At 39.8% G+C, this 23236-nt stretch overlaps 1 protein-coding gene across 5 annotated transcripts in view; it reads left to right on the top strand.

Annotated features, from left to right (window-relative positions):
* The window catches only part of DHX57 (DExH-box helicase 57), a 56337-nt gene that overhangs the window by 32051 nt on the left and 1050 nt on the right, over positions 1-23236 (top strand). For all 5 annotated transcript variants that reach the window (XM_026018920.2, XM_026018919.2, XM_072767259.1 and 2 more), the window contains 12 exons: positions 383-588; positions 3593-3709; positions 6727-6823; positions 7642-7815; positions 8437-8637; positions 9855-10131; positions 12754-12849; positions 12933-13016; positions 15781-15915; positions 16796-16870; positions 18989-19123; positions 22242-22442. In XM_026018920.2, the coding sequence (XP_025874705.1) occupies positions 383-588; positions 3593-3709; positions 6727-6823; positions 7642-7815; positions 8437-8637; positions 9855-10131; positions 12754-12849; positions 12933-13016; positions 15781-15915; positions 16796-16870; positions 18989-19123; positions 22242-22442 (1798 nt within the window). The remainder of the gene's footprint in view (positions 1-382; positions 589-3592; positions 3710-6726; positions 6824-7641; positions 7816-8436; positions 8638-9854; positions 10132-12753; positions 12850-12932; positions 13017-15780; positions 15916-16795; positions 16871-18988; positions 19124-22241; positions 22443-23236) is intronic.

Raw genomic sequence — 23236 nt, forward strand, 5'->3', positions numbered from 1 at the left:
GCTTATTAAAATTGTTATTCTCTGGGCCCCATCCCATTTCTATTGAATGTGAATCTCTGGGGAAATTAATCTTTCAACTAGTTTACCTGTCTTTATTCTCTCACTTTCTTTTTTTTTTTTTTATTCTCTCACTTTCAAACTCTAGACTCACTGCCTCAATCTCACTGCCTCCAGAATTATCTTGAAACAGAACCAAAAGCATTCCAGTGTGTTCCCTATCAGAAATAGGGCACAGCTAGCAGACTGGTGGAAGAGTAGCACATGAATTGGGCAGAAACAGAGTAGCATTCTGCTGAATGAGCATATAAATAGGTGAAAATTTTCATTTCTCACCATCAGACTCGGGTACACACAGACCCATTCCTTTGTCTTCCTTCCTCAGGTATGTGTTACAAGACGGAAGCCCATATATGCGCTCCATGAAGCAGATGACAAAGGAGAAGCTAAAAGCAAGGCGCAGCAGAACCGCATTTGAAGAAGTAGAAGAAGACCTAAGGCTCTCTCTTCACCTCCAGCACCAGGACTCTGTCAAAGATGCAGTGCCAGATCAACAGTTAGATTTTAAGCAGCTCCTGGCCCGCTATAAAGGTAATGCATTCCCTGGGGGAATATTACAGTTATGCTGAAAGGCAACCAGTTCCGCCCCCCCACCCCCAGGTGATCCAGAGGAAGAAAAACGTGGCTCTTGTTTCATATATATTGTCTTAATTCATCAGAACAACTTTAAACTTAGAAAAGTAGCAATTCCAACACGTTTTAGGTATAATTGTTACTATAGTTACCAGTAGGCTTTTTTTGTGATTATAGATGTATTATAGGAAAATGGGATAGTGAAATATAAATATATTCTTGAGTATTTTATGACTTCTTATTTTGATATGATTGTAAATTCAAAATTAAAGTGGGCAAGACTATACAATGAACTCTCCTATATCCTTTACCCCCAGTTCACCAATTATTAATATTTTGTTTCATTTGCTTTATCATTTGCTCTGTGTGCATGTATATATTTCTTTCCTGAATCTTTTGAATAAGTTGCAGATATGATGTCCCTTAATTCCTAATATTTTAATTATATTTCTTTTTTTTTTTTTAAGATTTTATTTATTTATTCATGAGAGACACAGAGAGAGAGAGAGAGGCAGAGACACAGGCAGAGGGAGAAGCAGGCTCCATGCAGGGAGCCCAACATGGGACTCGATCCCTGGTCTCCAGGATCAGGACCTGGACTGAAGGTGGCACTAAACCGCTGAGCCACCCGGGCTGCCCCTTTAATTATATTTCTTAAAAGCATAAGCACAGGGTATAATCAAAATGAAGATATTTAACTGATATAATACTATTATTTAATCCATAGTCAATATTCTAACTTTGCCAATTATCTAAAAAAATATTCTTTACTTCTATTTTTTTCTGGTTCAGAATCCAATCCACAATTACATATTGCATTCATTGTTATGTGTTTTTAGTTTCTTTTGATCTGAAAAAAACTCCCCAGCCTGTATTTTTCTTTTAAGAGTTTGGGCCAGGGCAGCCCAGGTGGCTCAGCAGTTTAGCACTGTCTTCAGCCCAGTGTGTGGTCCTGGAGACCCAGGATCAAGTTCCATGTCAGGCTCCCTGCATGGAATGGAGCCTGCTTCTCTCTCCGCCTATGTCTTGGCCACTCTCTCTGTGTCTCTCATGAATACATAAATAAAATCTTAAAAAAAGAAAGAAAAGAAAACCACAGAAACAATGTTGATCCTTCTTTCCTCTCTGTACCTCAGTTTCCCTAACCATAAAATGGAGTTGTTTAGGGAATTAAATGAGATAATACAAATTCCCAGCACAGGGCCCAGCTAGTCAGTGCACATTTGTAATTCTAATCCAAATATGTCTGAGTCAAAAAGTTTGTGTTCCTTCCATACGTCATACCAGCTGATAATTCCCATTTGTTTATTCTATTAAATTCTGTTACAGGAAAACCCCCTTGATTTCTCCTCTGAAATTTCAGAATTTTCTTTAACAATTATGACTGGATGGGATGACTAGGTGGCTCAGTGGGTTAAGCATCCAGCTTTTGATTTCAGCTCAGGTAATGATCTCAGGGTTATGAGCTAGAGGTTCACAAAGGGCTCCATGCTCAGCATGGAGTCTGCTTGAGATTCTTTCTCCCTCTGCCCCTCCTCCCATTCACACACTCTCTCTCTCTCTCTCTAAAATAAATAAATAAAATCTTTTAAAAGTAAATAAATAAAAATTATGACTGGATTAAGCCAGACCTTTCTAATTTCAAGTACACAGTTTACCAAGTTCAAAAAGCACTTCTGAGAACTCCTTTCTGGAGGAAGAGGATGGAAGATTTGGGGTCAAGAAACCTGGCTCTGCGTAATAGTGGGCTGACCGCTTAGCTTCTCCCTTTCCGTATAACAAAAGACCAGGTCTAGTTGATATCAAGGCTCCCTGACTTTTCAGAAAATTACATGTTTCTGAGCTCAATTTTTAAAACTTTTCTAGTTAAATAATCATAATCAGTCCTTTTAAGTGTATGATTGTTTAGCAAAAACTGTCAAAATTTTTTAAAAATTATTCTCACTTCTCTTTTTTTTCTGTTAGCTAATTCTTTCTCCTTTTTGAAAAGTTTGCTTTTTGGAATCTTGACAAATAAAAATTATTCCTTCTCTGCCTTCCACACCTAGCCACATCCATATTTATGTAGCTTGTATCTTCCTTTCTTTCATGTTTGACCAACATCAGATTCATACTGCCAGAACAACATTGTTTAGAAACTGCTTTTGCCACTCTTCAAACTTTTCAGCATAATATAGGAAGCTTCCCTTCCTTAATATCACCTGCAACTATTTTGTTCCAGTTAGACTATATTTAGGGTGATAGGCTATTAAGAAGACCCAAAAAGAAAGGCCAGTGGTCTTTGGAGAGTTAGTCTCCCCAGGAATAAGCTATTTATTTTTAAAAGAGCTCAGGCTTAAAGTACAACCCAAAGAACTCTGTCTTTCACTAGTCCTAGATAAATTAGGAGGAGACTGGAGACCCTTACCTAAAAGTCTATGACTAGATTTCAGGGGTTCATGGTGAAGCCATTAAAATCATATGTATTTTTCAGGGAAGATCCAGAACTTTTGCCATTTTCTCAAAGGAACTTAAAGGTGAAGAGTCACTGTCGTGAGGATGTTGGTGAAAGCTGTGGTCTTTGTCCTTTTATTCCTTGAATCACTGTTACCTGGATTTCTATCTGATCTGACTCATGACTTGATGAATCTGAAAAGGGTTTTTAAACTGTATTTGACTTGAATTTTGTTTCTAAGATTTAAATTGTCAATAAATGAGTGATAGATAAAAGAGAGGAAGGAAGAAAGGAAAAAGTGGCCAATCTGGTCCTTTTCAGCAGGGTCAGGTGCCTATTCTTTAAGTCATTGTTCAAGCAAAAAGTGCTCCTAGTAAGAACGTATTTTCTGAGAGACTGAAAGAAAACAATTCATTTCGGTGAGTAAATGTGAACATCTGTGTTATTAAATGAAGAGGCTCACTTAGTTCACAGGCATCATTGCTTTAATAAGGATAATTATCCTTCTGATTTTTACCTTTCTTTCAGGAGTTAGCAAATCAGTCATCAAAACAATGTCCATCATGGATTTTGAAAAGGTTAATCTCGAATTAATAGAGGCCTTATTAGAGTGGATTGTAGATGGAAAGCACTCCTACCCTCCAGGTAACCACTTGTTGTCTTCATTTGTGTGTGACATGGCAAAAAAGAAGGCAGCTCGCTTACTGAGACAGTGGGTACTGTGGGGCCGACCTCCCTTCCTGGATCCCTTGCTCCCACCCTCACTTTTTCACCCCTAGTTGTGTGTAAAGTTGCTTATGAGGCTTTTCAGGAGGAAATTTTACCTTTTACTTTTTGAGGTTCACCGACTCCTTTTTGCTTGCCATTCTCTTGTTCCCACTGAGCAAAAAGATGTTAACAATACAAAGTCCAAAAGGAGGAAAGCTAAAAAGAAAATCTGGGTACTCCATATATTAAACCCTCAGTCCCAGGCTAAATGAGAATCTGGTAATGAGTGTTTGAATCCCATGAAGACTCTGCATATGGAGGTCACAGGGCAGGGGGGTTAAGAGAACAGGCTTTGGAGTCTGATAAACTTCCAGCTCTGCTCTTTGGGAACTGTGTAGCCTTGGATAAAGTCTTTATCCTTGCTCTGCCTCAGTTTCCTTGTTTGTGAAATGAAGACAGTCATAATTCCTCTGACATTCAGCTATTTTTAAGATTAAGAGAAACCATATGTAGGGGCTGCCTGGCTGGCTCAGTCAGCAGAGCATGTGACTCTCGATCTCTGGGTTGTGAGTTCAAGCCCCATGTTGGGCATAGAGATTGCTTAATAATAAAATCTTAAAAAAAAAAAAAGAAAGAAAGAAAAAGAAAAAAAGAGGCTATATGTAAAGCACTTAGCACAGTACCAGACATATAGTTAATGCCCAGTAAATACCATCTCTAATAATGGTAACATTATAATCATAACATACATCGTCATTATTGCTATGATCACTGTTGCTACTGCTACTAGTATGACCCAGAGCAATCACTACTTTCCCCTTACTCACTGACTTCCTATCCCAGTGGCCTTCTTAACCTCATTTGCAGCCCCTTATCTCCCAAATCTCCTCATAACTGAATCCTTCCCATCATTCAGGTTCTGTCAGATATCTTCTCTTCAGAGAAGTCTTCTCTGACCACCTTGTTTTCCCACCCCCCTCTACTCCTTAAGCTATTATGATATCCAAAAATGATCTTCATTTTCATTCTAGCACTTCATTATATCCAGAATTATAGGTCTGTTTGCTGACAGTTTCCTTCAATAGAATGTAAACTCGTTAAGAATAAGGATTTATCATACACCACTGTGTTATTCAGACTCTGGGATTACATCTGGAATATTTAGGTACAGAGTAAAAATTGGTCATGTGCATGAATAGATGCAGCCATTGTTGGGTGACCATAAGTTGATCAAACAGTTACGTCATGTGCTCACTACACAGTGCTTTAGAAAGTGGGAATGGGGGATCCCTGGGTGGCGCAGCGGTTTAGCGCCTGCCTTTGGCCCAGGGTGCGATCCTGGAGACCCGGGATCGAATCCCACATCAGGCTCCCGGGGCATGGAGCCTGCTTCTCCCTCTGCCTGTGTCTCTGCCTCTCTCTCTCTCTCTCTCTCTCTCTCTCTGTGCGACTATCATAAATAAAAAAAAAAATTTTTTTAATTAAAAAAAAAGTGGGAATGGCTGCCCTCCTCTGCTTAGACTTTAATAATAAATTTAATAATTTAGTAATTATTATGGTAATTATTACCACATGAAAGGATTGAAGTGCCTTATTTGTTACCATCATGAGCCACATGAAAGGATTAAAGTGCCTTATTTGTTATCTTTTGGCAAATAGTTGGTGTTGGCTAATGTGTTATCACTGGGCTGAATGTCTTGTTCATCCCAAAGGAAAAGATGATTGTTGAAAAACATCAGGCATAGCAGACAAAAAGAACTGTTAGAAAGTTACCTGAATTCACAGCAGAGTAAACTGTAGTGAGGGGACTCTGGGGACTCTGATATGTTTGTGGATGTTAATGATAACCCTGATACAGGGACGCCTGGGTGGTTCAGTTGGCAGAGCATGTGACTTTTGACATTGGGGTTGTGAGTTCAAGCTCCATATTGGATGTAGAGCTTACTTTATTAAAAAAAGAAAAAAAGTTATCTCAAATACAGGTCACCAAGCTGTGAGGGCAGAACAGATCAGGAGGCACATAGAAATATAGACCAAAAAAATTTCCCCATCCATATAGATTATTTTACCACTCTTTTTAAGTTCAATTTATTTATGGAATGTCTCGGTGGCACAGTCAGTTAAGCAACTGACTCTTGGTTTTGGCTCAGGTCATGATGCAAGGGTTGTGACATACAGTTCCACATCAGGCTCTGTGCTCAGCACGGAGTCTGCTTGAAATTTTCTCTCCCTCTCCCTCTGTCCCTCCTGTTCATTCTCTCTTTTCTCTGTCTCAAATAAATACATAACGTCTTTTAAAAAAAATCCCCACTAAGTAAATAAGGAAACTAAATTATTACAAAAATGGAACTCTGAAGGGTGCAAAAGGTATCTTTGTGGATTGGTTTCAACACTTCATAGATAAAAGCATTAGTTTCCCTATTTACTTAGTGGGGAGAATAACGGTGATAAAGAATAAGTCCTGAGTTCCTTGTGGGCAGATCTTTGGTTTATATGCCATTGTATCTAGCACAGGGCTGACATAGGCACCCAATAAATATTTGTGGGATTAAAGGAGGGGCATCAATCTCCTCTCTGAATAAAGCACAAAAGGTGACTCTTGTTGAGTGCCCCCTCTTGGCACTGAAATATTCCACAATTATTCAGTGCACTGAAGAAATATGTTTAAAGAGTTTTGCTAATGATTGTTGTATAACTTAAGGTATTATATTTTTCTACACTTAAGTTTTTCCTTTTGTAGAAAGATAATTATGCCCCATTCATTTTGGAGCTAAGTCAGAAAATGTATGAAAAACACTGTTATCCATTAAATCTTTGGGGACTTTACAACAGAAACTGACAGTGAAAAAAATCTCAGTTTATTACATTTTTAAAATTTAAAATATAAGCTCTGTAGTCCATATTAGTTTTTCTTTTTTTTGCATCTATCACATTCATTCTTTTTATATACGCAGGTGCTATACTCATATTTTTACCGGGACTAGCAGAAATCAAAATGCTATATGAACAGCTACAATCTAATTCTCTTTTCAACAACAGACGCAGTCATCGGTAAGTTAATTGCTTTCCCTATCCTTAATCGTCTGTTGCAGTTATATGCAAAGATGAATAACCAGAACAGTCTCTGACAGCCATCACCCTCTTTAGACCCTGGTGTCACTCCTCAAGAATACGTTTGGTGATGCCAGCTGGAAGCAGACAAACTTATTTGTTCCAGGGAATCAGTCATTCCCATTCCATTAAATAAAAATATTTCTCTTTACTTAGCGTAGTGACTCAGCAAAATTGCATATAATTTCAGTTGCCATGTACAGGGGATGGAGAAGCCAGTGTAAGTAACAACAAAGAAATGCTGGCATTTGAGAAAGTTATTTGTAACAGTTTCTTTTCCAGTAGCAAGACATGTGTTTTCATATCAAACTTTCAATCTAAGTTTTCATATTAAATACTGAAGAAATGAACACTCCCTAGAAATACAAGAATTAAGTTTCTTAGCATACATGACTGTCTCTGCCTCTTGTTCTCTGGATTTAAAGATAGAGGAAAAATAATTCTCTACTGGTTAATGTGCTCTAGGCTTGTTACTTTATAGAATATCAACTATCTAGGCCTCTTGATTATTTACTACTAAGTTACACTCCAGTTTTTCCCCAGTCAGTGCAAGATTTTTAATGCATAGAACTGAGTAAATGTTTTGTAAGGCTCAGAAGGAACCTTCCCATTTGGAAGAGCTGGACCCTGAGGGCAGGTTATAGAGAAGCTGCTGATGCTTGGAGTCCGTTGTTAATTTTAATAGAAATTCACCCATCATTAATCCAATTTCAGCCTTTTGTGCTAGAACACTAAATGTGCTTTTTATTTCCTTTCAGATGTGTGGTTCACCCACTTCATTCATCTTTATCCAGTGAAGAGCAGCAGGCTGTGTTTGTAAAACCCCCTGTGGGTGTTACTAAGATTATAATTTCCACCAACATTGCTGAGACATCCATAACTATCGATGATGTTGTCTATGTCATCGATTCTGGGAAAATGAAAGAAAAGAGGTATTCTCTTTTGGCGATGTAAGAGAAGGGCTAAAGATGGCTTAGTTAGAGTGACATGTTAATTATTAATGCTACTGAGCTGCATGGATTGCCATTTGAAAAAATGTTTTATGAAAACTATGTGAGTATATATGAGTGATTCTATACCAGGACCATAGTCTTAAAGTCAAATAGAGATGCAAAGTTTAAGGTTTTTACCTTGAAAGTAATTATTTTTCCTTTCTTTCATATGCTTTACATGTGCTTGAATGAAAAAGAGGTGATATAGGTGGTGATGGATGTGTTAATTAGTTTGATTATGGTAACCATTTCATGGTGTACACATATATCAAAACATCACATTGTATAGCTTAAATATATACGATTTTTATTTGTCAAAATAAATACAAAAAATAAATAAAAAGAAAGGTTGCATAAAGGAACTGTATGTAGTCCACCAACATTTGACACCACATAAATCAGCACTGTGTGCTCCTACCAGGGACTGAACTATCCCAGAACACAGAGGACACTGGGTTCTTCTGTGGAAGCAGGGTAGTTCTTCTATTCTCTCCATGCAAAGTAGGGTCTTAGCCATGTTTTTAAAAATAACTCCTTTTTACATTTTCTTTTTCTCTGTAGATATGATGCCAGCAAAGGGATGGAGAGCCTAGAGGATACTTTTGTCTCTCAAGCCAATGCTCTGCAAAGAAAAGGTCGAGCTGGCCGTGTTGCCTCTGGGGTCTGCTTCCACTTATTCACCAGTCATCACTTCAATCACCAGCTTTTAAAGCAGCAGCTACCAGAAATACAAAGAGTGCCATTAGAACAGCTGTGTCTGAGGTACATCTTGATCTTTGTGTTCTGGCTTCTGGAAGGTCTTCATGTTTCTCACCCTAAGTTCTGTGTTTTCTTTTTCTTAGTAGAAGACATTTTGCTAAGAGTGAACACGGATGAACTCATTCATTTGCAAAGAAAGAGCTCTTCAGTGTTGCCTTTATCATTCGTTTTCACGGTCTGCACAGGAAGATCTCTTACATTGCAAAAAAATGGCCCTAAAATGGAGCTTAAGAGTACATTTGTAACTCAGGAAAGTAATCTGACTTCTCAAATTTCTGCTAGGAGCAACACCAATATTAAATCATCAAAGGTAGAAAATCTACAGCCTCATTATCAGAGCCAGCTAAACAGAAACAACTTGAAAAACACCATTATTTATCTGACAAACAAGAACAAATATCATAATATAGGGTTTAATGAATGAATGATGGAACTCAGTGTTATTGAAGCCAGGGAACCTTTGGTTCAGCCTTTCTGAAAATGCAGGTGGTATGAGGTTAGAACTCACACTATCCATGCCCTATGACCCATTCACTACTTGGAGGGAGTATGCTCATAAAATAATAGCCCAAAGCAAAAAAAGTTCCTTGTACAAAGATGTTATAGCTCTCTTTTTATCCAGCGGGTATGTTTTGAAAGCCTTCCATTTGCCAGGGTTGAGCTAAGCACTAGAGATACATAGGATACAAGACCTAGGCCCTGCTTTTAAGTGTCCACAGTCAGGTCTTAAGAAGTTGGGTAAGCAGATGCCTTGATCTAAGGTAGTAACAGTGCAAATGAGAGGAACTAGGGGAATTAAGAAAGCTTTGGAAGTTGAATGATCCATGAGGGAAGATGAGAGAGGGGAAAATGTAATTACATAGCACATATAGTTTAAAAACACCTCAGGGACACCTGAGTGGCTCAGTCAGTTGGGCGTCCAACTCTTGATTTCAGCTCAGAGTCAAGATCTTGGGGTGAGGAGATCAAACCCTCCATCGGGCTCTGCACTCAGCTCAGAGTCTGCTTAGGATTCACTCTCTCCCTCTCTCTCTGCCCGCCTCCCCCCACCAAAAAAAAGAAAAAGAAAAAAAGATGTATTTAAACTAGCATTGTCTGGCTTATGAAAGCATATGTCTGGGAAATTATCAACTATTTTCTTTCAAGAAAGAAGCTTACTCCTCTGTGTCATCTCTCCAGAAATAAAATGGCCAAATTATTATTTTGTTTTCTTTTTGTAGAATTAAAATTTTAGAGATGTTTAGCACTCACAATCTCCAGTCTGTGTTTTCTCGGCTCATTGAGCCGCCGCACACTGACTCTCTCCGCGCCTCAAAAATACGATTACGAGACTTAGGAGCATTAACTCCAGATGAAAAGCTGACCCCCCTAGGGTATCACTTGGCCTCTCTGCCCGTGGATGTGAGAATCGGCAAACTGATGCTGTTTGGGTCTATCTTCCGCTGTCTGGATCCTGCCCTCACCATTGCTGCCAGTTTGGCTTTTAAGTCTCCTTTTGTAAGTAAACAATATTCATCTAAACTGGAGTCCATAGGTCTCTAAGGGGACCATGGGGGTTTTAGGGTTATGTGAGACCCCCGCCCCCACATTTTCTTGTGAGGATGATATATGGGAATTCTTAGGTCACAGTGTCTATAACTTTTGTCTGATCCTCAAATCCATACCTCAAATAAAGATTAAGAACTAAAGATCCATCTTATCAAAATAACCTAAATGTGCTTTTTATTGTATCTGCTACATCCTTGCTCATTAAAGAAAAATCAGAAAATGCAGGCAAGCAAAAAGTGGACCACTTTTTTAAAACAGTTTTATTGAAATATAATTTGCCCATTTAAATTGTACATTCAGTATTTTTAGTTTATGTGGTCCTCGTCATGGTCAAGTCTAAAACATTTTTATTACCTCATAAAGAAACCCCTTAGCAGGGGCGCCTGGGTGACTCAGTTGGTTAAGCATCTGCCTTCGACTCAGATCCTGATCCCAGGATCCTGGGATCAAGCCCCACATCGGGCTCCCTGCTCAGCGGAGAATCTGCTTCTCCCTCTCCCTCTGCTGCTCCCCCTGCTTGTGCGCGCTTTCTCTCTCTCTCTCCGTCAAATAAATAAAATCTTTTTTAAAAAAGAAACCCCTTAGCAGTCACACCCCTTCCGCCCTCTAATCCCTCATCCACCACAGCCCTAGATAACCACCAATTTGCTCTGTCTTCACAGATTTACCTCTTCCATACATTACATATTAATGAAATAATATAACATACGGTCTTTGGTGACGGCTTCTTCACTTAGCATAATGCTTTTAAGGTGCATCTATGTTATAGCATAATCGGTACTTCATTCCTTTGCCAAATAATATTCCTTTGTATGGGCGTTCCTACCACATTTTGTTTATCCATTCAGCACTGGATGGACATTGGGATTGTTCCCATCTTTGCCTACGAACGTTCATGTACAAGTTTTTATGTAGATGTAGGTTTTCATTTATCTTAAGTATATACCTAGGAATAAAATTATTGGATCAAATGGTAACTCTCTATTTAACTTTCTGAGGAATTTCCAGGCTTTTTTTCAGAGTAGCCTCACATTACATTCTACCAGGATTTTATCAGGATTGCAATTTTTCCCTATCTTCACCAACACTTGTTATTATCTGATTTTTTTATTATAATCATCTTAGGGGTTGTGAATTTGTAGTTTCGATTTGTGTTTCCCTAATGGCTAATGATAATAAACATCTTTTCATTTGCTTATTTGCCATTTGTGTATCTTCTTTCAAGAAATTCAGATCCTTTGCCCATTTTTAAAATTGGGTTATTCATCCTTTTATTATTGATTTGTAAGAGTTGTTTATTCTGGTCCCTTATGAGAAATAAGATCTGCAAATATTTTTTCCTATTCTTTGGGTTACCTTTTTCACTTTCTTGATATTTCCTTTGAAACACAAAAGTTTTTAATTTTGATGAAGTCCAGTTTATCCCCTTTTTTGTTCTTCGACCTTCCATTGTCGTAGTTTAGAATCTTAAAAAAAATAAAATAAAATAAAATAAAAAGAATCCATTACCAAAATGGCTGAAGGGGAGTGGAAGATACAGGCTTCCAGTTATAGAATGAATAAGTCATGGGAATAAAAGGCAAGCATAAGGAGTATAGTTAACCATATTGTAATAGTGTTGTCCATTGACAGATGGTAGCTACACTTGTGGAGAGCATTGGCATAATGTATAAATTATTGACTTGTCAAATCACTGTGTTGTATACCTGAAACTTACGTAACGTGTGTCAACTACACTAAAAAGAAAAAAAAAATCCAGGGGTCCCTGGGAGGCTCTCTGGGTTGTCTGCCTTCAGCTCAAGTCATGATCCCTGGGTTCTGGAATTCAGCCCCTCATGGGAATCCTTGCTCAGCTGGGAGTCTACTTCTCCCTCTCCTTCTGCCTGCCACTGCCCCTGCTAACGTGTGTACATGCGCACATGCTCCTTCCCTCTCTCTCTAAGTAAGTAAATAAAATCTTCAATAAAAAAAAGAAAAAAAATCCATTGCCAGATCCAGTTATGAGGATTTATCCCATTTATCCCTATGTGGTTTTCTAAGTTTTATAGCTTTATTTTTATTGGGGGGGGGGGGGCAGAGGGAGAGGGAGAATTTTAAGCAGACTTTCAAGCTTAGCACAGAGCCCAAGATGGGGATTGATCTCACAACCCAGAGATCATGACATGAGCTGAAATCAAAAGTCAGACACTTAACCGACTGAGCCACCCAGGTGCCCCAGAAGAGTTTTATAGTTTTAGCTCTTACATTATGGTCTTTGGTGTATTTGAGTTAATTTTTGCAAATTGGCATGAGGTAAGAGTCCAACTTCATTCCTCTGCATATGACGATTCAATTGTCCCAGTACCATTTGTTGAAAAGACTATTCTTTCACCATTGAATGGTCTTGGCATTCTTATCAAAAATCATGGGGCACCTGGCTGGCTCAGTTGGTGGAGCATGCAACTCTTGATCTCGGGGTTGTTAAGTTCGAGCCCCACACTGGGTGTAGAGATTACTTAAAATCTTGAAGAAAAAAGAAAGAAACCTCAGGTTAAATGAATGTGCCCTTCAAACCTGGTTTTCCTCATTTAGGTGTCTCCCTGGGATAAAAAAGAGGAAGCTAACCAGAAAAAGCTAGAATTTGCATTTGCAAACAGTGACTATCTGGCCCTTCTACGAGCATATAAGGTAAGTATATAATAACTGAGATGTATTACTAGAATTGGCACTAACGACAGAGTAAGTTCACTTTTATTTTCTTCAAAATGTAGGGGTGGCAGCTAAGTATGAAAGAAGGAATGCGTGCAAGTTACAATTACTGCAGACAAAACTTCTTGTCTGGAAGAGTTCTTCAGGTGAGTTGTGCCCATGGCAGTTTGTTTTCATTCATTTTCTGTTGTAGCCACACAGAAGAGGGTGTTGCAACTTTGTCTCGCTTGTCCTGCCTTGACATTAAAAATGTCATTTCTGGAATATGGTTGGCTTTACCAGCTGTGTAAAACAGACTCCTGTTTTATATCCTCTGAGGCCTTCTGTGCTGAACCTTTCAACTGATCCATTTTTCCTCTTTTCAGTGAATCTGTGTTTGTGTGGAGGATCAGAGAATACAGACACTGTGAAAATTACAGCTTACTGGAAGTCCGTTTTTTAGTAATTATACCAGACATTCTTAACCTGGATCCATAAACCCCGAATTTGTATGCAAAATCATATGTTTAAACGTATGTGCTTTATTTTGGAGACAGGGACCATGGCTCTCATCATATTCTCAGAGCAGTCTATGACCATCCCCAAACTCCTTACCTTCTCCACAAAACCAGAGAATGAGTACTGAACCAGATTTTGTTAATTTTTCTTATGTCTACTTCTGTGTGAGGGAGAGGGCTCTGTGCTCTGTTATGACAGTGTTTTAGGCACCTTTCCAAAGTGGTACAGAAGCCAGAATAGTGGTGGTACACATCTTTTTAAAGCATTGTTTTACTCAAAGATTTTGAGGCTGGGGAAGGGAAAGGACTTTATTTTCCTATTAAAAGACGTCCCAGGGCAGCCCGGGTGGCTCAGCGGTTTAGCACCACCTTCGGCCCAGGTTGTGATCCTGGAGACCCAGGATCGAGTCCCATGTCAGGCTCCCTGCATGGAGCCTGCTTCTCCCTCTGCCTGTGTCTCTGCCTCTCTTGCACGTGCACGGTCTGTGTCTCTCATGAATAAATAAATAAAATCTTTAAAAAAAAAAAAGATGTCTCGGGGCACCTGGGTGGCTCAGTCAGTTAAGATCTGCCTTTGGCTTGGTTCATGATCTCAGGTTCCTGGGATTGAGCCCATGTGGGTCTCTCTGCTCAGCAGAGAGTCTGTGTCTCCTTCTCCTCTTCACTCATATTCTTTCTCGCTATCTCTATCATTCTCTCTCAAATAAATAAATGCTTGAAATTTGTTTTAAAAATAAAAGATGTCTTGGAGTAGAACACAAAATTAATGTCCTTAGGGCTTCCCACTACCTGACATTTATCTATCTATCCATCCATCCATCCATGTATCCCAGAAGCCCCTTCAGAGCATAGACCTTACTGTTGTGTTCAACACTGCATCGAGGAACAGTGCTTAGCACACAGTTGATACTCAGTAAAGACTCATTGAAGAAATGCACAAGTGAATGAATTTGGTTATTTAAAATGAAATAAAAGACTTCAAAAGCATCTCACTATTTGCCTTCATTCTCTTATGCCTTGGGGTGTACTACAATGAAGCATCATTTGTTCTAAGTATATCAAAAGCAATAATTTTCAATCCTGGCTGCATATTAGATTCACCTGAGGAAGCTTAACAGTATAATAAGGAAAAATGCCTAGGTTCCATCCCAGGCCAGTTACATCTAGATCTCTGTGGGTGGATTCATTGTTATCATTGGGTGCACCAAGGGATTCTAGTATGCAGCCAAGGTTGAGAACCACTGGTCTGGAGGGTATGTTATCTGTAAGGGGCAGTAGTAGATATGCCCTCAGGACATTAATATTTAAGTGTAAAATGATATTTCTTTCAAATATGAAATGTATTCGTTTTCTTCATGATGTATGTACATTTTGCTGTGATCTAGAAGGTCCATCCTAGTTCCCTCTTCTCGCTAAAGATATTAAGATTTATTAAAATATCAATGAGAACTTTGTCATGATAGAGAAATCCTAGCTATATTTTGCCATGTCATCCATGTGTACCTGAGACATTCCGAGAAAATAGTTGAGCAGTCATCGAGACAGAGTAGTGTTGCTTGGCTCTCGGTTCCCCTGACTGTCCTTACCTCCTTCCGTGTTGTCTGATACACAGCCTATATTTGACCAGTGGCAGAAGAAAAATAGGTCTGTTCTTTTCTTTCTCACACTTGTGCTCGGCTACACAAAGGGGTGTCTGCATCTAAACCACTCAGTAATATCCTTATTCCTAGGAAAAGATGTGAGCCCAAGGGTCATTAGGTCATAGAAAGTAAGTTCAGAGTTGGGGATTCCACATCCATTGAGAGAGAATACTACCAACCCAGGCTCCAGGAAGGGGCCAAGAGGATCTGCTCAGAAATGCAAGCGAGGTGATGTTGCAGTGCCTTGAGCTGGGGACCCAAAGTAAACTGTTCTGCTGTCCTAAGAACTGCCAGGAAAGTCAGACCTACCCCAAATCCAATGAGTGTGTTTTTGAAAATGTGATTTTGGGGGCAGCCCGGGTGGCTCAGCAGTTTAGCGCCACCTTCGGCCCACGGCGTGATCCTGGAGACCCAGGATCGAGTCCCATGTCGGGCTCTCCCTCTGCCTGTGTCTCTGCCTCTGTGTGTGTGTGTGTCTCTCATGAATAAATAAATAAAATCTTAAAAAAAAAAAAAAAGAAAAAATGTGATTTTTGAGTTAAATAAATGATCCTTGGGTTTTCTGAAATTGGTGAATTTCTGGGTAGCTCTTTCAGTCTCTCTGCCAATTCATCTAAGTAAAAATTGCCCTTCTGGAAATGACCAGACAAGATAATCTTCATACCTATGTGATGGACCTGTGTGAGCCTCACTACTATCCACTGAAGTAAACACTCTGCACGCATCTTAATTTGCTGATGCCCGGGCTTAAAGATTTTTTCTGTTTCTTTCAGGAGATGGCCAGCCTCAAACGGCAATTCACTGAACTCTTATCAGATATAGGCTTTGTAAAGGAAGGACTCAGAGCAAGGGAAATCGAGAAGAGGGCCCAAGGAGGAGATGGTATCTTGGACGCTACAGGAGAAGAGGTAAAGAATGCGTAGTTAGTTCTTTTATTTCTCTTCAATTGGTGCATGAACCATATACGAACTCCCTTAATTCTTCACCTAAGCCCTCTGAACAGTGGGCTTAGTGGCATTCTTGATTTTCTTTCCACAAAGTGTCAGGTAACACTCCTAAAAACAGAAGGGTTTTTCTGTTAATTGCTACATTTTTTTTTTAATTTCATACCAGTTCGTTCATTCGTTCATTCTTTCTTTGAAAGAGAAAGAGAGTACACGCATAAGCAGGAGGGGCAGAGGGAGAGGGATAGAGGAACTTAAGCAAACTCCTTGCTGAGCACAGAGCCTGAAGCAGGGCTTGATCTCACAACCCTGAAATGATGACCTGAGCTGAAACTAAGCTACTTAACCAACTGCACCCTCCAGGCATCCCCGCACTGGTTCTTGATAAGCCTATAAGAGGTGAAATAGATGTTTCAAGAATGTCTTCTTAAATCACACCAGCCTTTTTCCAACCAAGGATAGTTCTTCTATATTGACCGTGGGAAGAACGCTTCTTCAAGATGAACCTGATGTCACTCTGTTCTCAGTGCATTTAGTACTTTCTGCAGATGATGAACATCTCATGAACCAGAATCTCTGTCTACTGATCCTTAGAAGCACTGGCTTTGTAATTGCTTTGCAGAGACCCAGAGTTACTGGGGCTTCTTGGAGTGGGTCCTGTATGCATATGGTCCAGTAGACTTATTTTTTACTTAGAAGGAAAGAATTTCTCTAGCAAAAACATAGAAATTAGGTATTTGTTTTGTTTTAAGAAAGAAATCATATGTAATCTAATGATAAATTCTAGGGTACAGACAGAAGTAGCCACATTACTTATAAGATCAATGCTTGCTATCTCTCATAGGCAAACTCAAATGCTGAGAACCCCAAGCTGATATCAGCAATGCTGTGTGCTGCTCTTTATCCAAATGTGGTGCAGGTAACAAAACATTTTTTCCTGGGTCCTACCACTTCTTGTTTGATTTGTAGCCAGGGGACATAACTTAAGACATACAAATTAATTGTCTTAAAGAGATGCATGCAAATAAACACAGAGCCTTTTAAACTTTGTACACATTTCCAACCCTTCAATTCCCCAAATCTGTTCGATACATCATTCAAGAATACATTTATTGTATAAAATGAAGTGCCTTTTTAATCCTTCTGACAGATTACGACATTCCAGAAATTTAAATGTACATAAATGTGACCCTGTCAGTAGTTTGTCCATAACTAGCCTTCTATGTTAGATAGAAGCTTGATTCTACCACAGTTTCCCTTATGGCCTCTGCTCTGGACTACAGTTAGATAAGAACAAAATCAAACAAGCTAGGGCTGTGCCATGGGACCACCTGTGGCCAACCTTCTGGAAAACCCTATCTGTACATTGCTGTTGTACCTGAGTTTTAATTTCCCAGCCCTTGTCAAACTTAGAAAGACTGAATTTGTCAGAGTACAAACTTGTTTCTCGTTTATCATTTTGTTAAATGCTCAGTTGACATCTGATGAATTTCTGGCACATTTTCTGTTCGGTACTTGAATACTTTTCAAACCGTTTGAAATTTATTTTAAAAAATCATTTTGGAGCAAAAGCATGGAGACAAAATAACCCCAAAGGATTGGGGAGAATAAATAAAAAAACTTTAAGGCAATGAAAATACTCTGCATGATACCACTGTAATGGATACATGTCATTATACATTTGCCCAAACCCATAGAATATACACCACCAAGAGTGAACCTAAAGGTAAACTATGGGCTTTTGGGTGATTATGATGTACCACAAGTTTTTAAAAAATTGTAATACTACTGCTATCAGAAGCCCCCCACAATGAACATTCTTACTGTTAGTGGGAGTGTAAATTGATATACCCTTTCTAAATTTCATTGCTGAGGACTTATTAAGAACTAATTGCATGTATGCATAAAGCTACAGCTAGAAGAATGTTCATTCTAGCTCTGTTTGTAATTGCAATCAAAAGTACCAATAATAGGGAATTTATTAAATGATTATAGATCCTTACAACTAGATACCATATAGCCATTTAGAATTATGTTTTAAGAAAATATTTAACATGGAAAAATGTTCTCAAAATATTAAGTTTAAAAAGATTATAAAAAAATAAAAAATAAATAAATAAAAATTTTAAAAAAGATTATAGAAAATGATCCTATGTTAATTTCAATACCTGTTTACTTTTATTTATATGTTTATAGTTTTCTTGTTTCTGTATAAAAACAAATCTAACACCAAAAATGAAAATATTTATCAGATATAATTAAGTTATCTCTTAATCATGTGATTACAAGATATCTTTATTTTCTTATTTTTTCCTAATATATTATTTTCTATAGTAAACATGTATTATTTTTGCAAAACATACATATATATAATTCATATATATGTGTATGTGCATATAAATTTTTTTAAGATTTTTAGTTTATTTATTCATGAGAGACAGAAAGAGAGAGAGAGAGAGAGAGAGAGAGGCAGAGACATAGGAAGAGGGAGAAGCATGGAGCCCCATGTGGGACTCGATCCCGGGACTCTAGGATCTTGCCCTGGGCCGAAGGCAGGCGCTCAACCGCTGAGCCACCCAGGTATGTCCCTAAAATTTTTCTTTTTAAATGAGATAATGTGTTTATTCATTTTTTCCCCCTCATTTAGAAAGAAAGGCATTTGGAAAAGTAGGATTACTTCCAAAAGTAGCAGATTCGTCCTCCACTGCTGCCAGCTAGATGCAGCTGAGAATCGGTTTCAGACCTCCAGTTAGCAACATCCATCTACCCCCATATGGCTGGTGTGTTGTAGAGTCTCCCAGGGCTACTGCACCTACATCCACACTTCTTGGTGGTCAGAAAAAAGAAATAAAAGGGGGAAAGTATGCTTATACTACCTTCAAAAGGAAGCAGGGAAGAAACAGCCAAAGCGTTCAGACAAGACTGGTCTTGTGCCAAGGGATGCTTCTGGTCATAGAAATACATACATACATACATACATACATACATACATACATAAATTTATTATTATATTTTTTTCCAAAAACCTGTTGTTTAGGTGAAAAGCCCAGAAGGGAAATTTCAGAAGACCAGTACCGGAGCAGTCAGAATGCAACCAAAATCAGATGAGTTGAAGTTTGTCACCAAGAATGACGGATATGTGCACATTCACCCTTCCTCAGTGAACTACCAGGTAAGAATGGTGGGAGACACCTCTGTTTACATACAGCAGGTCTTGTGGGGAGCAGCATAGTCCCTTCAAGTGAGCCAGACCTCCTTCTATCCTTCGCCATCCCCAGCAGCACCACTGTCTTGGGGGAGGTTGAATAACTATGAACAGACTAGAAATTGGGCAGTTTGGGGAAAGACTATTTCCATTTCAAGAAAATTCTACTGGATACCAAAAAAAATGTTCAAACCTGCTTTCAGATGTTTCTTTGCAGTGTGGATTTAAGAAGTCAGGATGTAAAAAAAAAAAAAAGAAGGATGTAATGAGATCACTAAACCTGTGCCTTAAAAGGGAAGGACCTGTGCTTGCTGATGGCACTTCCTCAGTGCTTTCTCCCGAGGCCAGGCCTGCTGCTGAGGCTGTTCCCAGCACTCCACTGAACTCACCACCAGCTGTGCATCACCTCCTTGGTGTCCTACCCAGTGAACACCCCCTGGTCCTCATCAGACTTGACTCTTGTGTAGTATCTGACACCGCTAACCTCCTGTCCTCTTGAAACTCTCTTTCATGTGGTTTTGCTCCTGAAATGCCACTTTCTTCCCTTTCTCTGATCATCCCCTGACACCTCTTTTAGGAGTTTCTCTTCCTTTGCTCTGAAATAGCGGTTCTATCCTGAGTTCTCATTTCTCACTGTAGTGCACTTATTCTTCCTGAACCATCAGAGCACAGCTCTGTGATTCTCACTACCGCCTGTGTGCCGTCACTGAGCCCCTGCTCCTCTCTCTCTGGTCCTGGGCTCTTTCTGAGCTCTCCTGCCAGAAATCATCAGCCAGATAATGAAGATTCAAATTCCTTATTTTCCACTTCATTCTTTTCTTCTTGTATTTGTCTTGGTGAACAGCACCACCCAAACTAGAACCCTGCACTCGTAGAGACCCTGCCACTTTTCTCTTTACCCCAGTCCTTGTGGACACCAGGTCCCAGCAGTTCCGCCTTCTGACACTCTCAGATGTGCTTGTTCCTCTTCTTCCCACTGTCCCTTCCTCAGTTCAAACCCCAACATCTGTCTCTTCTCTAAAGTGCTATAATGATCTGACTTCTGGTCCTTTCTCTCCAGCCTTTTACAGTACTGCTGCCAGAATTAACTTTACAAAACATACATTGGGTCACGTCATCCCCTTGCTTGAAACTCTTCATATGTGGAGTCTCCTGCAAACTCTCCCATGACTTTTCAGGCCAGGCCCCTCTTTTACCATGTCTCCCACTGCTCCTCCCTTGATCATTCTGTGTGCCATGACATGTAACATGCTTTCTTGGAACCTGGAATACATTCTCATTCCCAACAGGCTCCTCTAATTTGAGCTTCCATTTGAGCAACTCTCCCTCAAAGCTGCTTTGTTTCTTGGTCCACCATCAGGTGTGCATTTTATCCACAGTTGTGCTTACCATGTTATTTCATGGTTTGTGGTACATCATCTTCATGGAAGTATGAAATTTCTAAAGACAGGAATTGTATGGTTTTCATTTTTATGTTCTTGACATGTAGCAGGGTGCCTCCCTAAAAGCAGACACTCAATAAAACTTTGAGGAGAGATGGAGAAAAAGAGGACAGGGGGATGGAGGAAGAGAATTTGAAGTGTGAGGGCTGGCCAACCCCTGGAACTACTGAGTAACGTGTCAGCCAAGCACGAAAAGGGTCTCCTCAGCCCAGAAGACTTTGAGGACCAGATGGCCATCTGGTCTTTCAGCTACATACGTACTTAGGAGCCAGCGGTCACAGTTAGTTCTACCTCCTCTTCTGAGTTTACCATGACATTCATGCAATGATTCCAAATTATTCATGCATCCAATTCAGTATCTCCTAGCAGTTTCTCTGTGCCAGGCACTACTCTGATCCATGGAAGACAGTGGATGAACTAGACAAACAAGGTCTCTGCCCTCAGGGAGCTTAAGTTCTGCTGAGCAAGACAGGAAAGAAATAAGTAAACAAATCATCTCAGGTTAGTGACAAATGCAATCAAGGAAAATAAAACAGAATAAGAGATTGAGAGTGATAAGAGACAGGCCATTTTGCCAAATGTGGTCGGGGAAGAACTCACTGAGGAGAAAACAACTGAGCAGATCCTAAATGAAGTACAGGGTGAGCCATGAAGATATCTAGGGAAAGAGCATTCCAGCAGAGGAAATAAGTGCAAAGACCATGAGACAGAAGCATATTGGTGTGCTTCCAGAGATGCAGACCAGTGGTTGGGAGAGGTGGAATGGGATGATGAGGTGCCAGAGGAGCAGATGTGTTGGGACAAGTGGGCAGGGTCAGGTTGTGTGGGACTATGTGGGCCATAGATCTGAGATTTTATTCTTAGGAAGTCACTGGAAGGTTTTGAGCCTAGTTGGATTTATGTTTTTAAAAGATCATTGCAGGGGTATCTGGGTGGCTCAGTGGGTTAAGTGTCTGCCTTCAGCTCAGGTCATGATCTCTGGGTCCTAGGATAGAGCCCTGTACAGTGGGGAGCCTGCTTCTTCCTCTGCCTACTGTTCCCCCTGCTTATGTTCTCTCTGTCTCTGTCAAGTAAATAAATAAATAAAATATTTTTTAAAATAAATAAATAAAAGGTAACCATGGCTGCTGCTAGGTGGGAAAGAGACTGAAGGTGTAAAACAGAAGCCAAGCAGGTGCTTAGGAGGCTGTGGCAGTGGTCTGTGGGAGGCAGTGATGCTCTGAGCTGAGGTGGTAGCTGTCACATTGCGGGGAATATGTCCGTTCATTATGTATTTTGAAAATAGAACTGACAGGACCTAGTGATCATTTCGACAGCATGAGGGGAAAGAACAGTTGAGAAAAGTTTCTCAGTTTGGGACGTGAGCAGCTAGGTGAACGGGAATATCACTTACTGAGCAGGAGGGGAATACTGTAAGTTGGGGAAAATCAAGAATTCCTTTTGAATGTGAGTTTGAGATGATTATTAGATATCCAAAGTGAGACGTCCTGAGGTCGATGCATGTAGAAGTCTGTCCTCAAGTGAAAGGTACAGGCTGGAGATAATTTGGGGAATTGTCAATGGACAGGTGGTACTTAAATCCATGGAGTGGGTGGAGTTCCCCTCAGGCTGCCAGTGCCCTCATCTGAGGTTTCCTGTTCCAGGTCAGACACTTTGACAGCCCCTACCTGGTGTACCATGAAAAGATCAAAACCAGTCGGGTGTTCATCCGAGACTGCAGTATGGTGTCTGTGTACCCACTGGTCTTGTTCGGAGGAGGCCAAGTGAGTGTGCAGCTTCAGAGAGGGGAGTTTGTTGTGTCCTTGGATGATGGTTGGATCCGTTTTGCGGCTGCTTCCCATCAGGTAAAGGCTAGCAGTTCCGTCTCTGAAGGAGCCCCCCTGAGGGCTGTATTTCAATTTTTCTAGTAGCCACGTGTAAAAAATACAAATAAGTGAAATTAATCTTAATTTTATTTAACCTAATACACCTAAAAAGTTTTATATTCAACATGTAATCAATATAAGAATTTATTAGATATTTTATACTGTTTTTTTATATTAAATCTTTAAAATCTGGGATGTATTTTACATACATACACCAGCACATCTGTTTGAACTGGCCATTAGATTAGCCCCATGTGACAGATGGCTGTTGTATTGCACAGTACAGGTCAAGAAAGCCAGAAAGGGTTGGTTTAATTCAGCAGCCCAGGGACAACAAAAGCCTGGCTGACCTCATGGTAGCAGGATGGCTGCCATAGCTCCAGGCCTCACATCTGTGCAGCAGCACACTGTCCAGCAGGGAGACAAGAAACTTCTTCTCTTAAACCAACTTCTATGACCAAAGGAATGTCATAAACTCTAAGGCCGTGATGATCTGAGCCATTCACTCTGGCAGAGCCTCATGGCATGAGCCTGTTTGAGTTAGGCCAGGTGCAAACTGCATGGTTACCAAATAATGGGGGAGCAGCAAACCATTTTGGGAAGACATCTCCAGTGCCCGCTGTACATCAGCATAAGAAAATGCCATAAAAAAGGTGGAGTTGTTTCTTCCCATGAAAGCATCAAATGTATCCCAAAGCTACAGATTTTTTGGCTTTAATATCTAGCATTTTTAATTCTCCATTTTCCTGCTTCTCTTGGAGCAAATTGTAAAA

Source organism: Vulpes vulpes, chromosome 8, assembly GCF_048418805.1.
Source record: "Vulpes vulpes isolate BD-2025 chromosome 8, VulVul3, whole genome shotgun sequence".
Taxonomy (NCBI): domain Eukaryota; kingdom Metazoa; phylum Chordata; class Mammalia; order Carnivora; family Canidae; genus Vulpes; species Vulpes vulpes.